Below are 14606 nucleotides of genomic sequence, written 5' to 3'. Positions count from 1 at the left end.
TACTTCACTCAACAGTCTAACTGTATTATTTCGTCTATCTGTCTGCCTTTTACAGCTTCACTCAAGAATACTTGACGAGCTCTGTCTTACAAGGGGGCGTAAGCGAAAATACACCAGCGAACATGATAGAAAAATAGCAGCAGCATCAATGCGACAACAACGTCGCAACATCGAGACACTTCAACAAACTACTGAAAGACAAGCCAGAGAAGCTAATTCTCAAAGACTATGTCGACACAAAGCCTCAGCTAAACAAATTTCCGATAGACAAGCCCACGATGCTCAAGCTCACACACAACGTCGAAAAAAAGAGACTCTTCAACAAACTGTGGACAGAAAAGCACAAGATGCCACAGCTCACACACAACTTAGAAAACAAGAGACTCTTCAACAAACTATGGACAGACAAGCACAAGATGCCACAGCTCACACACAACGTAGAAAACAAGAGACTCTTCAACAAACTGTGGACAGACAAGCAAAAGATGCCACAGCTCACACACAACGTAGAAAACATGAGACTCTTCAACAAACTGTGGACAGACAAGCACAAGATGCTACAGCTCACACACAACGTAGAAAAAAAAGAGACTCTTCAACAAACTGTGGACAGACAAGCTCAGGATGCTACAGCTCACACACAACGTAGAAAACAAGAGACTCTTCAACAAACTGTGGACAGACAAGCACAAGATGCCACAGCTCACACACAACGTAGAAAACAAGAGACTCTTCAACAAACTGTGGACAGACAAGCACAAGATGCTACAGCTCACACACAACGTAGAAAACAAGAGACTCTTCAACAAACTGTGGACAGACAAGCACAAGATGCTACAGCTCACACACAACGTAGAAAACAAGAGACACTTCAACAAACTGTGGACAGACAAGCACAAGATGCCACAGCTCACACACAACGTAGAAAACAAGAGACACCACAACAAACTGCTGCAAGACAAGCTCAGGATGCAGAAGCCCACAGCCAACAACGGAGACAGGAATCCCCATCTTCCAAACTAAAAAGACAACAACATGATCGCCTAATTCATCACAAAAGAATGATCTACCATCTCAGCCAAACTCAACACAATATTCAACTTTTTACAGCCAGCAGAACACATAATGAAAATACAATTATTCAGCATTACTGTGGAAAGATGAATTCACTCTGCTCCAAATGCAACTCGCACAATTTTACCGATGAAAAACCAGCAGACAATCTGTTCACTCAATGCTGCCAAAAAGGGAAAATTCAGTTGCCCATACCTCAATACTCAGATCTGTTAGAGCAATTGATGAAAGGAAGTCATCCACACAGTAAAAATTTTATGGACAATATCCGAAGCATCAACAGTTCACATGCATTTGCTTCATTTGGAGCCAATATTGCACCGCCGCCAGGATTTGGCCCGTATTGTTTTAAAATTCATGGTCAAATTTACCACCGCACAGGGACACTTCATCCAGAAATGGGCCAAACTCCAAAATATGCTCAATTATACATTTTGGATCCAAATGAAGCAACAGAACAACGGCTGACTGTTCACGAAAACAAAAAGTGTAATACTGAAATGATGCATCAAATTGCACAACTTTTACAACAAATCAATCCATTTGCAGCTGCATATCGCATGCTAAAAGACGTAGAAGCCGAAGAAGAACAGAAGGCTATCACATATGGAACTTCAATGCCTTCTATTGTCATGGCCATTAAACAAGAACGTGGACAAGATCCACGGCGATACAACAAACCACGCATTAGTGAGGTCGCAGTAGTTTTCCAAAATGATGATGGAGAGCCTCCTTTTAACAGGGATATATTAGTTCATCTTCACCCAGACAAAAACAACCCTTTACTTCCTAAAACACAGCGGATTAGCATTTTGCACAGCAACCTTGATGCTCTTCTATATCCGCTTTTCTTTCCAAGAGGTGATCAAGGCTGGCATGAAAACCTACAACAACAAGGTACTACTAGAAGAATAACACAACTGCAATACTACAGTTTTCAACTCTCTGTCCGCAATCACTTTAATCCAATTTTAAACGGTGGAAAACTAACACAACAGTACTTAGTAGATGCATATGTTAAAATAGAAGCTAATCGCCTGAATTACATAAGACAAAATCAAAAAATCCTCAAAGTAGAAGACTACTGTGTTCTTCAAGAACATTTGCAACAAAAATCAATTGAAAAGGGAATACCTATTGGCAAAACAGTTATTCTACCTTCGTCATTTGAAGGAAGCCCCCGCAACATGCAACAACGTTATCAAGATGCAATGGCAATAGTCACTAAGTATGGAAAACCAGACATTTTTGTTACCATGACCTGTAATCCCAAATGGGTTGAAATCACCGAGCATCTGGAACCATGGCAACACGTAGAACATAGGCCTGACTTAGTTGCACGCATATTTCGGCTAAAACTAAAAAGCCTTTTACAAGACATCAAAAATGGCCTGTTTGGAACAGTCATAGCAATGGTTCATGTCATCGAGTTTCAAAAAAGAGGTCTACCACATGCACATATTCTCCTTATCTTAGACACCAATTCTAAGATTCACACTGAGGAAGACATCGACAACATAGTATGGGCTGAGATTCCTAACCAACAACAATATCCAGAGCTCTATGACATTGTAGTGTCTCATATGGTTCATGGTCCATGTGGAGTTCTTAATCCAGCAAGTCCATGCATGCAAAATGGAAAATGTACTAAAAAATTTCCAAAGGACTTAAAACAGCACACTGTTAAAGATTTAGATGGCTACCCATCATACCGACGACAAGATATTGAGAACATTGTTCACAAAAATAAACATATCAATAACTCATGGATAGTTCCATACAATCCATACCTACTAAAACGCTACAACTGTCACATCAACGTGGAAATCTGTGGTTCAATCAAAAGTGTTAAATATCTTTTTAAGTATATCTACAAAGGCCATGACAAAGCTAATGTCGAAATCCAACAGAAAACTCTGAACCATGATGAATCTTCAACTTTTGTAGACTCAAGATATGTCAGTGCTCCCGAAGCTGCGTGGCGAATATTTGCCTTTCCAATGCATTCACAGTCCCATGCCATTATACGATTAGCTATTCATTTACCACATCAACAACAACTTTATTTTTTTGAAGATGCTCAAGTCGAAGATGTGTCCAAAACTTTAACCACAACCTCAACATTACTAGAATGGTTTTTGCTAAACCAACGAGATAAAAATGCAAGGCAATATTTGTATCGAGAGATTCCAGAGCATTATGTTTGGAAAAAAACTTGGAATCCAAGACTACGTGGAGTAAGCACAATAATTGGACGCATGTATACTGTTAGTCTCAAAGATCAAGAAAGATATTGCCTTCGCCTCTTACTACTGCATGTCAGAGGAGCTACAAGTTATAACCATTTAAAAACCGTTCATGGAGTATTACATGATACATTTAAAGCTGCAGCTTTGGCTTTGGGACTTCTATTTGATGATACAGTTTGGAAACTTACTTTACAAGACGCAGTAACCCTACATATGCCTAAGCAACTTCGTGAATTGTTTGCCTACATTTGCGTGTTTGGCCCCCCTACAAACCCTGATCAACTTTGGACACTTTTCAAAGAAAATCTAATTGAAGATTACTGCTTACATCTTCACAACCAAACTGGTCATTGTTGCAAATGTGAAGCTTACGCCATGCAAGATGTCCAAAATATTTTATTACTACATGGAAAAACGTATGCTGACTTTAATTTGCCACACCCTGAAATACAACTTCCACAAGCTCCGCAGTATAATGAATCTTCAGAATTATTGTTAGCAACAGAGCTGAGAATCTCCTTAAATGAACAACAACAAATTGCATATGACACCATTTTAAGTGCCATTCTTAACCAAGGAAATGCGAACCCTAAATGTTTCTTTATTGACGGTCCTGGAGGAAGCGGCAAAACATACCTTTATGATGTTTTAATACATCACGTTAGAGGGTTGGGAAAAAAAGTGTTGACATCTGCTACAACAGGTATTGCAGCAAATCTATTAAACGAAGGTCGCACTATGCATTCACTATTTGGCATCCCAGTTCCAGTCAATGAAATATCCGTTTCACGAATCAAACAAGATACAGTAGCAGGAAAACTTTTACAAAATGCAAGTCTTTTAATAATTGACGAATGCACTATGGCCTCCAAATATGCTTTGACCTTAATTGACAGACTTCTACGTGAAGTAATGACCACAAAGGTAGCAGAAAAAAATGTAATTCCATTTGGTGGAAAAGTGTTTGTTATTGGGGGAGATTTTCGACAATGCCTTCCAGTTATACCAAGTGGAACAAGAACAGATATTATTGAGTCCAGCTTAAAAATGTCAGAACTTTGGAAAAACTTTACCAAACTCCAACTAATTAACAACATGCGATCTACTGATCCAGATTACAGCAAATGGCTTCTGAAACTTGGTAACGGTGAACTTACCAATCAATATAACCTTGGAGAAGACATTATAGAAATACCTGAAGACATGTTATGTAAAGACTGCATTGTAACTGAGGTTTTTGGACAACGTTTGAACATTGATATTAACGACAAAAACAATGTTAACAAAGCCTCTTCCTATGCAATTCTCTGTGCCAAAAATGAAGACGTTACTCTACTAAATTCCCGTGTAATGGATCGCATGCCAGGTGAATATAAGTTGTACAAAAGTGATGATTCAATCGATGTAGATAATGAAGATGAACGTGAACATTATCCCGTTGAATTTTTAAACAGTGTAACACCATCAGGAATGCCATCCCACATACTTCAACTTAAAATTGGAACCATTGTTATGTTGCTCCGGAATCTAAATACCAAACAAGGACTATGTAATGGAACGCGCCTTATTGTGACTGGAATGTATTCACACCTTATTCAAGCAAGAGTCATCACTGGATCAGCTAAAGAAAAGGAAGTGTTAATTCCACGTATTGATATATGTCCTTCAGACACTCGCCTTCCATTTAAACTTCGCCGTCGTCAGTTTCCCCTAAAACCTGCATTTGCCATGACAATAAACAAGTCACAAGGCCAAACTCTACACCGTGTTGGCATATATCTACCTGAACCAGTTTTTGGCCATGGACAACTGTACGTTGCGTTTTCAAGAGTGACAATGAGATGCAACGTCAAAGTACAAGTTCTTGACACACCTTTACAAGGAAAGTTACTTAAAGAGAGTGAAAAGATCTTTACACAAAATGTGGTGTATAAAAATATTTTTAATTAACTTTACACTGTTCATAACCTTCTTTCATTACAAGCCATGGACATCATTAAACATTAGACTCATCTATTAAAACTGTTCATATTAATCACCGATCATAAAAATATTTAACATGAACTAAATAACCAGGAATGTTTCCACAACCTCTTTCCATAGTACCCACTTACCTCATTGTTCCCCTGCTTTCTTCCCTAATAAAATATTCTTACCCCTCCCATCCTTTCATTTTCCTCTCATACAAAAAAAATTGTAACCATTTATAGTATATGAAATATATGTATTGATAGTTTGAAACCAATTCATTATCTAATAAATTATTGAAAATAAAATTGTTTGTTCTATTTGTCATTCTTAAACCAATAAACTATTTTAAGAATACTAAATTAAAACTAACCCATCCAAACAATTTATTACATTATTATTCAATCTGCTAACAAACATACACATTCTAGACTACCCGATGCGTTAGAATCGGGCCACCTTCTAGTATATATATATATATATATCCAAAGGAGAAAGAAAGTCGCACTCCAGATGCTCACCATATCACTCAGTCTTTATTGCAGGGGAAACATGAGGGTACAAGCGGTGGGGAGGGTGAGACAAGCCATACAACGCCGGACGACGGCGTGCCGTTTCGCTAGAACTTAGCTTCCATGGGTCCAGTGCAAACTGCCATGCAGCACCGCCCTTTTAACACAAATTGTGTGGGTACTGCATTAGCAGAGTGATTTAAAATGCAAATGCAAGTATACAATTAGTAGCTGCAAAAAACAGGTGAAGACTTCAAGGGTATTAACATATCACAGTCTAATACACATATCTCTCAAAATACAATAATATACAAAAGGTGGACAGAATCACAATCCCTACAAGAACAGAACAAAATTCTGATGTACAGTACAGCGAGCACAAAAACAGTAGAAATTATTTTAAATTAGTGAAAAAAAAAAAAAAAATTTCAGAGACAATGTATGCAATAATGTTAAAATGCAAAACAGTAGCTATTAATCAATGCCATGATCAGATAGTGCTAGCAAAACAAGGGTGTCACAGTCAGGATGTCATATAGTCGACATGCCAAAAAAAAAAAAAAAAGGTCTTTAAAGAAAAACTGACAAGTCGTTTCTGTCATTCAAACCTAGCGGTCCCATTGCGTTTAGATCCAGAATCAATCTGGATTCTTTTTGTAACAGCGTGCGGTGCGTGTCGCCGCCTCTGCTGCTAGGATTGACTTTAAACAGACCAGCAAAAGAAAGTAGATTGGAATTACTATTATGGCATTCCTGCATGTGTTTAATAAGTCTTGCTGAACCTATCCCTGATATTAAGGATTTGCAATGTTCCCTAAAACGGACGTAAAGGGGCCGGATAGTTTTTCCAATGTAATAAAAATTGCAGGGGCAGAATAATGCATACACTATATAAGTGGACTTGCACGATATGAAATCATTAACCCTGAGGTACTCACACCCCACTTATTACATCCCCCGTTTTATGGGCCGAACCGAAAGGACAATTCCCACATCTAAAATTACCCTTAATTTTTTTCTTGTCTAACCATGTCTTTTCCTTTGTGGGCACGAATCTATTTTTTACCAAAAGGTCGACTAAATTATGGCCTCTTCTGTAAGATACCAAGGGACCCTCTTTAACCAGGGCTCTAAGGTCTTTATCGTTTTTCAACAAATGCCAGTGTCTCTTTATGCTGGATCTCACAATGTCAAACAGAATTGTATTTGAAATTGAAGGTGCATCTATCCCCGGCGGCATTATGCGGCATTTTTCCTGGTATTTTTTTTAAAAAAAAATTTGCGAGGTCTATCACGATCATTCGTCGCCATCGCAGTCCTGTCCTGTTCTTTTGCTGGTCTGTTTAAAGTCAATCCTAGCAGCAGAGGCGGCGACACGCACCGCACGCTGTTACAAAAAGAATCCAGATTGATTCTGGATCTAAACGCAATGGGACCGCTAGGTTTGAATGACAGAAACAACTTGTCAGTTTTTCTTGAAAGACCTTTTTTTTTTTTTGGCATGTCGACTATATGACATCCTGACTGTGACACCCTTGTTTTGCTAGCACTATCTGATCATGGCGTTGATTAATAGCTACTGTTTTGCATTTTAACATTATTGCATACACTGTCTCTGAAATTTTTTTTTTTTTTTTCACAAATTTAAAATAATTTCTACTGTTTTTGTGCTCGCTGTACTGTACATCAGAATTTTGTTCTGTTCTTGTAGGGATTGTGATTCTGTCCGCCTTTTGTATATTATTGTATTTTGAGAGATATGTGTATTAGACTGTGATATGTTAATACCCTTGAAGTCTTCACCTGTTTTTTGCAGCTACTAATTGTATACTTGCATTTGCATTTTAAATCACTCTGCTAATGCAGTACCCGCACCATTTGTGTTAAAAGGGCGGTGCTGCATGGCAGTTTGCACTGGACCCATGGAAGCTAAGTTCTAGCGAAACGGCACGCCGTCGTCCGGCGTTGTATGGCTTGTCTCACCCTCCCCACCGCTTGTACCCTCATGTTTCCCCTGCAATAAAGACGGAGTTATATGGTGATCATCTGAAGTGCGACTTTCTTTCTCCTTTGGATTTATCTTGGTCTTCACCGCAAGTCTGCACCATGATCCCCTCCATGGCTCAGTAGGGCTCAAGTAGCTGAACGTGTAGTAACACACGGAGTAGGTGGTGCACCGGGACTCTTACCTCTTTCATATATTTATAAATATATATATTTATAAGGAATATGATATCTGTCATTGCTAACAGGCTTTGCTAAAATAGTAAATACCCAGTATCAGATATAAACATCATATTTCTTTGTTACCCATGTTAAAGTTGGTGGGTCAGCAGTGCATCCACTTCCGCCCCTATGTACATTTCGCATAAAACGCTTCCTCAGGGGGCTATTGCAGATCAATTTTCCCTCTCCTTGTATGATGTGTTCGCCTAATGGCCACCGCTTGCAGTCTGTCCACCGACCGCAACGGGGAAGCACCGCTCTTCAGAGTTGCCAGCGCATGCACAGTGGCTATAGAAGCCAGGGCTTATACACAGCCCTAATGACAGCGGCGTGACCCAGCGGGCAGGTGGAGGACAGTGGGCACGCGCACCAGACTGCATTAAGCAACTTACGTCACATTCCCATATGCTGCACTATGATATGCGCTTGCTTACTTGCTAATCACTGTGCATGATATGCAAAGTTGAAGCGACCAAATGGTCTTGGACACCTATAAATTTATAAATTCCAAGTATGTGTGATGCCCTGGGCAAGCCAGGGGTCACAGGTCATGACACCACCACACCCTACACCCCGGATAGGTACACCGAAGCTAAACCAAAAATCCTTGTTGCCTTCCACCAGGGGCTGATGTCCACACCAGGGGGTGGGCCAGGTGGTTGGCTCCGCCCACCGAGGAGTTCACAACCCTGGAGGCGGGAGAACCAGTCAGATCAGTTTAGTCAGAGTTTGAAGTGAGAGTGAAGTGGTAGAGGAGCAAGAGAGAGGAGTAAAACTGGAAGAGAAAGTGACAGTTGAGGAAGCCTGAAGTTGGTCCGGGTGCGTGCCCCGGACTGAGACAGCAAGGTCAGCAGACGGCGGTGACCGTCTGCAGGAGAGGCTGATCGGAGGTTGTCGAAAGGACCGTGGACGGGTGGTGGCCCGGCGGTACCAGAATGGTATACGAAGAGAAGCCAGCAACATTGGCAGGGGCCTTTCGGATCCCGGCAAGGCTAGGAGTCGCCGTGAATTTGCCAAATCCGTCAGTGAAGGGGACCTCCGGGTCTCCCAACAACTAAGTCCCGATTGAAGGCAACAGTCCAACCGTAGGAGAGAGACACCGCCACCGCCAAGGCACCAGTTTCTCAGGGCCAGCGCCTGCGGGTAAAGTGGGGCTCCTCCGGCCCATATCCAAGCCAGGGAGTGGGTTTTCCGGTGGGAACCCATCGCTACCAATATAGACTTACGTGCAGGAAAAGGGACCGTCATCGTCAACTACCGGGGAAAAGCAACAGCAGCCGTCCGTGGGAACCGTCTTTCCAGCCGTGTGTTTTACCGAGAACTGTGTCCCCGTCTCAGGCTGAGTGAGTACCACAGTGCCGTGAGGCACAGCGCTGCCCCGCATCCCTGCACCCCACCAAGCCCTGCACCGGCCCCGCCATCCCTCATCCCCCATCTCATCACTGGGCCCTGGGACAACCACCCCCTACCCACGGAGGGGAGAACCAACAACTTTGCTGCTCCCTGTCACCGCTCCCGGGATCCCCATACAGAGCAGCGGTGGTGTCCACACAATCACCACAACTGTGGGTGGCGTCACGGACAATAAACAATCCCAAAAACCAATCCCCATTCACTCACGGGCGAGGAGCGCCGCTCGAGTCCCCGGGATCCGGCCCATCGCTCGAGCCACCGAGCAGCAGCAGGCCGCAGCAGCAGCGGCAGCCGGACCCGAGCAGTGGGAGAGCGCGGCGTCCCCACCTCCGCCCGCGACATATGCCATACATAACGATTGAGACATATGGTAATTCATAACATGCATCAAGTCGTGCAATATGCAGAGAATATCCACGTCAGGAATATGAATCCATTAGAGTGGGTTCTTCACATACAAGGTGATCCTTAGGGTTGGTAGAAGTATACTGTAAACAAATACACAAATTAAAACCGATTAAAAACAATACAGGAAAACGGTGGAAGAGATCAAAGATAATGTACTAAATTGCATAAATGATCATTGCTGCGCATGATAACACAAGGCCTATATAAAATAAATAGACGTGACACTCTGAATAATTTTGATGGCATTAAATGGCCGTGACATTTATTAAGGGTTAAATAGCATATTAAAATTACCAATAAATAACCAAATCTTTATTAACCATTTCATCACCACAGTCCATAAACTAGTCCGCCAGCAAAGCTGACGACTTTTCCCTCTAACAAATGCCACGACGAGTGCGATCCTCCACGAGAAGTTCTTTCTCCAGGGATGGCGGGTGGGTGTTCTTCTTTGATCTTCAGAAATTCTGACAGCCAGCTGATGGAGAGCCCCTGCTTTTATTTACAAATTTCCCGCACTTTTCTAACAGCTGACCAATCAGCTGTTAGAAAAAACGGAAAATGGAAAATACCCTACCTATTGGAAAAATCTGCAAACTAAAATTCAAAAGCCCAAGCAATGATTACAGATTCTTCAAAGTAGTCTTTTTTTCTGACAATCAAGCTCAAAAGCTCCGCTTCCAACCTAGCAACTTTATCCTGAGGCAACCTACACTCCATCCTATCAGAATCAATAGTGATGCCTAAAAACTCCAAACACCGACAGGGCAAAGTCGTCTTCTCTTCCGCTATAGGAACACCAAACAAACACATCAACTCACGAAACTTAACTAACTACAACAACAGGGTATTGATCCAGGGAACTAGTCTGATTGCCGGATGTGGAGTCAGGAAGGAAATTTTTTCCCCATTGGAACTTGTTTGCCACATTGGGTTTTTTTTTGCCTTCCTCTGGATCAACATGTTAGGCTACAGGTTGAACTAGATGGACTTAGAGTCTCCCTTCAACCTTAAAAACTATGATACTATGAACTTTAAACAATCCTCAGACTCCGCCTTACCAAGAAATAAAAAATCATCTAAATAATGCAGAATTTTCCCTTACCTCCCTCAACCTCAACAACCCAATGTAAAAATGATGAAAAAGATTCAAAATAAAAACAAGACAAAGAAAAACCCATCGGGAGGCATTTGTCAAAAAAATAGTGCCCCCTAAACTGAAAACCCAGAGAATTGAAACCCGAAGGATTCACTGGTAAAAGCCTGAATGCTGACTGTATGTCTGATTTTGCCATTAAAGCCCCTCTACCTGCTTCCCTTAACAAATCCACAGCTTGATCAAATGAGGAATATTTAACCGAGACTATATCCGGCTCAATCTCAACATTTAAGAACCATATCTTGGAAACGATAAATGATGGAATAGACGGAAACTACCCTTCTCCTTCTTAGGGACTATCCCGAGTGACGAAAGCCGAAAATTCTTGAACGGGGGACTAACAAAAGGACCAGCTACCCTACCTAATTGAATCTCTTTTAGCACTTTGGAAGCTACCACTGACTCAAATTCATTTACTGAAAGAAGATTCTCCACCCAAATGCACCCTGACCCTTTAAACTCAGGAACAAAAAACCCGTTCACAAATCCATCCAAAATTAACTAAGCATTCTGTCTGACTGGATAGCGATCTAACCAACCCAGCATGTTTTGTACTATCACTGGTGTCACCGCCTTTAAATATGGACTCCTTAGTGTTGTGTTGTTGCTGTGTACTCTGGTTCTGTTTTTTGAAACATTTGAAGATGGCATGATTGCCGCCACAAAAGGAGCACTCATGTCGAAATCTGCAATTGGATGTAAATTTACATGACGACTCATTAAATGCAAAGCAGAAACCTTTTTTAACCATAGGATTATTTTGAGAAAATCTGTTAAAATTAGTCCTCTGAGGAAGCATAAGGTTTAGCCATAGACCGACGTCTTTTTGGCCCCATTGCATATTCCGGAGGATGGCTAATTTTTGACGAAAACTCTCATCATAATTCAGCCATGCAATGCCACCAAAACTGCGATATGCCTCTAATATGTTCTCCAGGTGCTGAAAAAGACCCGAACAAACTGCCGGATTCTTTTCACCCAAGACAGAAGAAAAAATGCAAAATGCCTGCAGCCAGTTATTGAATGATTTAAAGGCGGCCTTTTTCTTATCATCTAAATCCGTCTTCTCATCCTTTTTAACATTCTCTCTACTAGACGGAAGCAGAGAAAACAAATCAACATAATCCCCCTCGTAAATCTTATCCCTAACTGGCTGCGGCAAATGAAATCCCAGGGGGGACATGTCACATGTCAAAGCCTCCTTAAATAAAAAACCATGCAGAGACATGGACTCCTGACAACCACTAAGACCTGCACTACTCTCCCTAGCCACCGCCCCCCTGCTAACATTTCACATAACACTTTCTTCACTACAGCTTCTATACTAAAAGGAAGAGGGCTGGCACACGAGACAGACAGAGGGACATTGAAACTCTCACCCTGTCCTCTGCTCTGCAGTTCTCGGCCCTCCTGTGGACGTCCCTGGTCTCCAGCAGCTTCGCGCCTCAGGCTCCTGCCTCTGGCCTCGGCAAAGCACCTCCTCCTCTTCAGACGGGGACTCGGACCAGGGGGCCCCCGTCGCTCTTCTGGCCTCAGGAACGATCTTCCCCTATGATCTCCCGCTGCCACCAGGAATTTCAAATCCCTGGGCCGGTGCCGCGCTTTTACGGCGACGCCGACTAGATGACGTACTCTTCCTCTTCGTGGCTGCTCTGTCCGGCGCTGAACAATGACGCGCCTCCGCAGCCAGGATGGGCGGGGATGCTCCGGCTTCCGCTTCTTGCTCATTCTCACCGACTGCCGCTGGAAGGACGCTGCGCCGCAGGGACCGCCTTCTTTCCGGGATATCCGCTGTCAGCGCTGCCATCTCTTCTGGGTTGGTATGCTGGATAACCGCGGCGTCACGATCCTCAGCTTCTCCAACGTCTGCTGGCTGCCTAGACGCCTCCAGGCATTGTCTCAGCCAGGCTTCTCCACTGTCCTCGCTCGCCCTCTTCATCCGGTCTTGCAGCAGGCTCCCATCAGCTGTTCTTCTTTGATCTTCAGAAATTCTGACAGCCAGCTGATGGAGAGCCCCTGCTTTTATTTACAAATTTCCCGCACTTTTCTAACAGCTGACCAATCAGCTGTAAGAAAAAACGGGTGCGCAGAACCAGCCTAAACTGGTTTAACCAGTCTCCTCATGACAGAACACAGCTGTTCTTAACCCTTCACTCACCACACATATAGTGAACATAAAAACCTTTATTCAATAATAATGGCCATTCCATTGTATATATAACCAGGCCTGTGCCATCATGCATTCGCACGGCATACTAGCTACCGTGCTCTAAACAGAGAGCCAGATGGATTAATTGGGGACTATAGAGCTAGTACACAGGCATTTTTTAGGGGAAAGAGAGTCCAACTTATAAGAAACAAGCAAATTAATTGGTTTCATTTAATCCTGTAGGTGATTTAGTTTCTAATAGTGTAATCCATTTGCATTCTTGCTGTAATAGTTTCTTATTTATATTGCCGCCTCGAATCCCTCTGGACACATGTTCAATCCCCCTTACATTAAAGGTACAGGGATCACTATCATGTTTTAATTTGAAATGTCGAGGGATTGTTTTCAATTCCTCCAAATTGGAGATGGTTGTTGCAGCTACAATGTCGCGTACGTGTTTCCTTGTCCTGACTCTTAGTTGGCGTGATGTCAGCCCAATATAACTTAGGCCACAAGCACACATCGCATAGTATATCACCTGTGTGGTGGAGCAGGTGATATACTGGCGAATTTCAAATTCTTTGTCTCCCCTGATGACCTAAAGGTCACACACATATTGGCGCATGCCCTACATCCACCACAGGGGTAACACCCCTTAACCGGTGACCCTGTGTCAAAGGGCGTATTGGTAGTCGCCACGTAGTGGCTTCTAACCAATATATCTTTGAGATTTTTGCTTCTCCTATAGGTCATCTGGAGGTAATCTAGTATATACTTTTTCAGGATTGGTTCGGTCTGGAGAACTGGCCAATGGCGCTGCAAACTTCTTTTCACCTCTTCACATTGTGAATTATATGTTGTGATGAATCTGACATTATTGTTGTCCTTGGATACTCCATTGGAGGACTGGAGTAAAGTTTCTCATGTGAACTTCTTCACCCTATTATACCCTTCCTTTATGGATCTGTTGCTGTACTCTCATGACTGAAATCTCTTTCTCAATATATCAGCTTGAAATTTCTGTGGGGTTGAGCAAATCCGCTTCGTTCTCATAAACTGCCCAACTGGGATAGATTTGATAGTGACGTAATGGTGGCTAGACTCTGCATGCAACAGGGAATTGATTGCGGTGGGCTTCCTGAATAAGTCTGACTGTAGCTGTCGGTTGCTGTCAATATCGATCTTGATGTCCAGGAAGTCCACCACCTCCCTGCTATACACATAGGTCCGCCTGATGTTAAAATCATTCACATTGAGTTGGCCCATGAACTGCCTAAGCCCATCCTCACTGCCTTGCCAAATAAATAAAATATCGTCAATGTATCATGGCCAGAGGGGTATATGGTCTACAGCCCACGCGTCCTCGCCCCCCCGCAAACCACTTTCCCAAAACCCAAGAAAGAGGTTTGCAAATGAAGGCGCACAGGCCGCCCCCTTTGCAGTACCCC

The 14606-nt window shown here is 42.6% G+C and overlaps 1 protein-coding gene across 1 annotated transcript in view; it reads left to right on the top strand.

The window, feature by feature from the left end:
• The first annotated feature begins 1160 nt into the window (after positions 1–1160).
• LOC142265965 (uncharacterized) overlaps positions 1161–14606 on the top strand; it is a 28786-nt gene continuing 15340 nt past the window's right edge. The window contains exon 1 of the mRNA XM_075332293.1: positions 1161–5177. Coding sequence (XP_075188408.1) covers positions 1161–5177 — 4017 coding nt within the window. The remainder of the gene's footprint in view (positions 5178–14606) is intronic.

Source organism: Anomaloglossus baeobatrachus, unplaced genomic scaffold, assembly GCF_048569485.1.
Source record: "Anomaloglossus baeobatrachus isolate aAnoBae1 unplaced genomic scaffold, aAnoBae1.hap1 Scaffold_28, whole genome shotgun sequence".
NCBI lineage: Eukaryota > Metazoa > Chordata > Amphibia > Anura > Aromobatidae > Anomaloglossus > Anomaloglossus baeobatrachus.
This window is presented reverse-complemented; position numbering and strand designations above follow the sequence as displayed.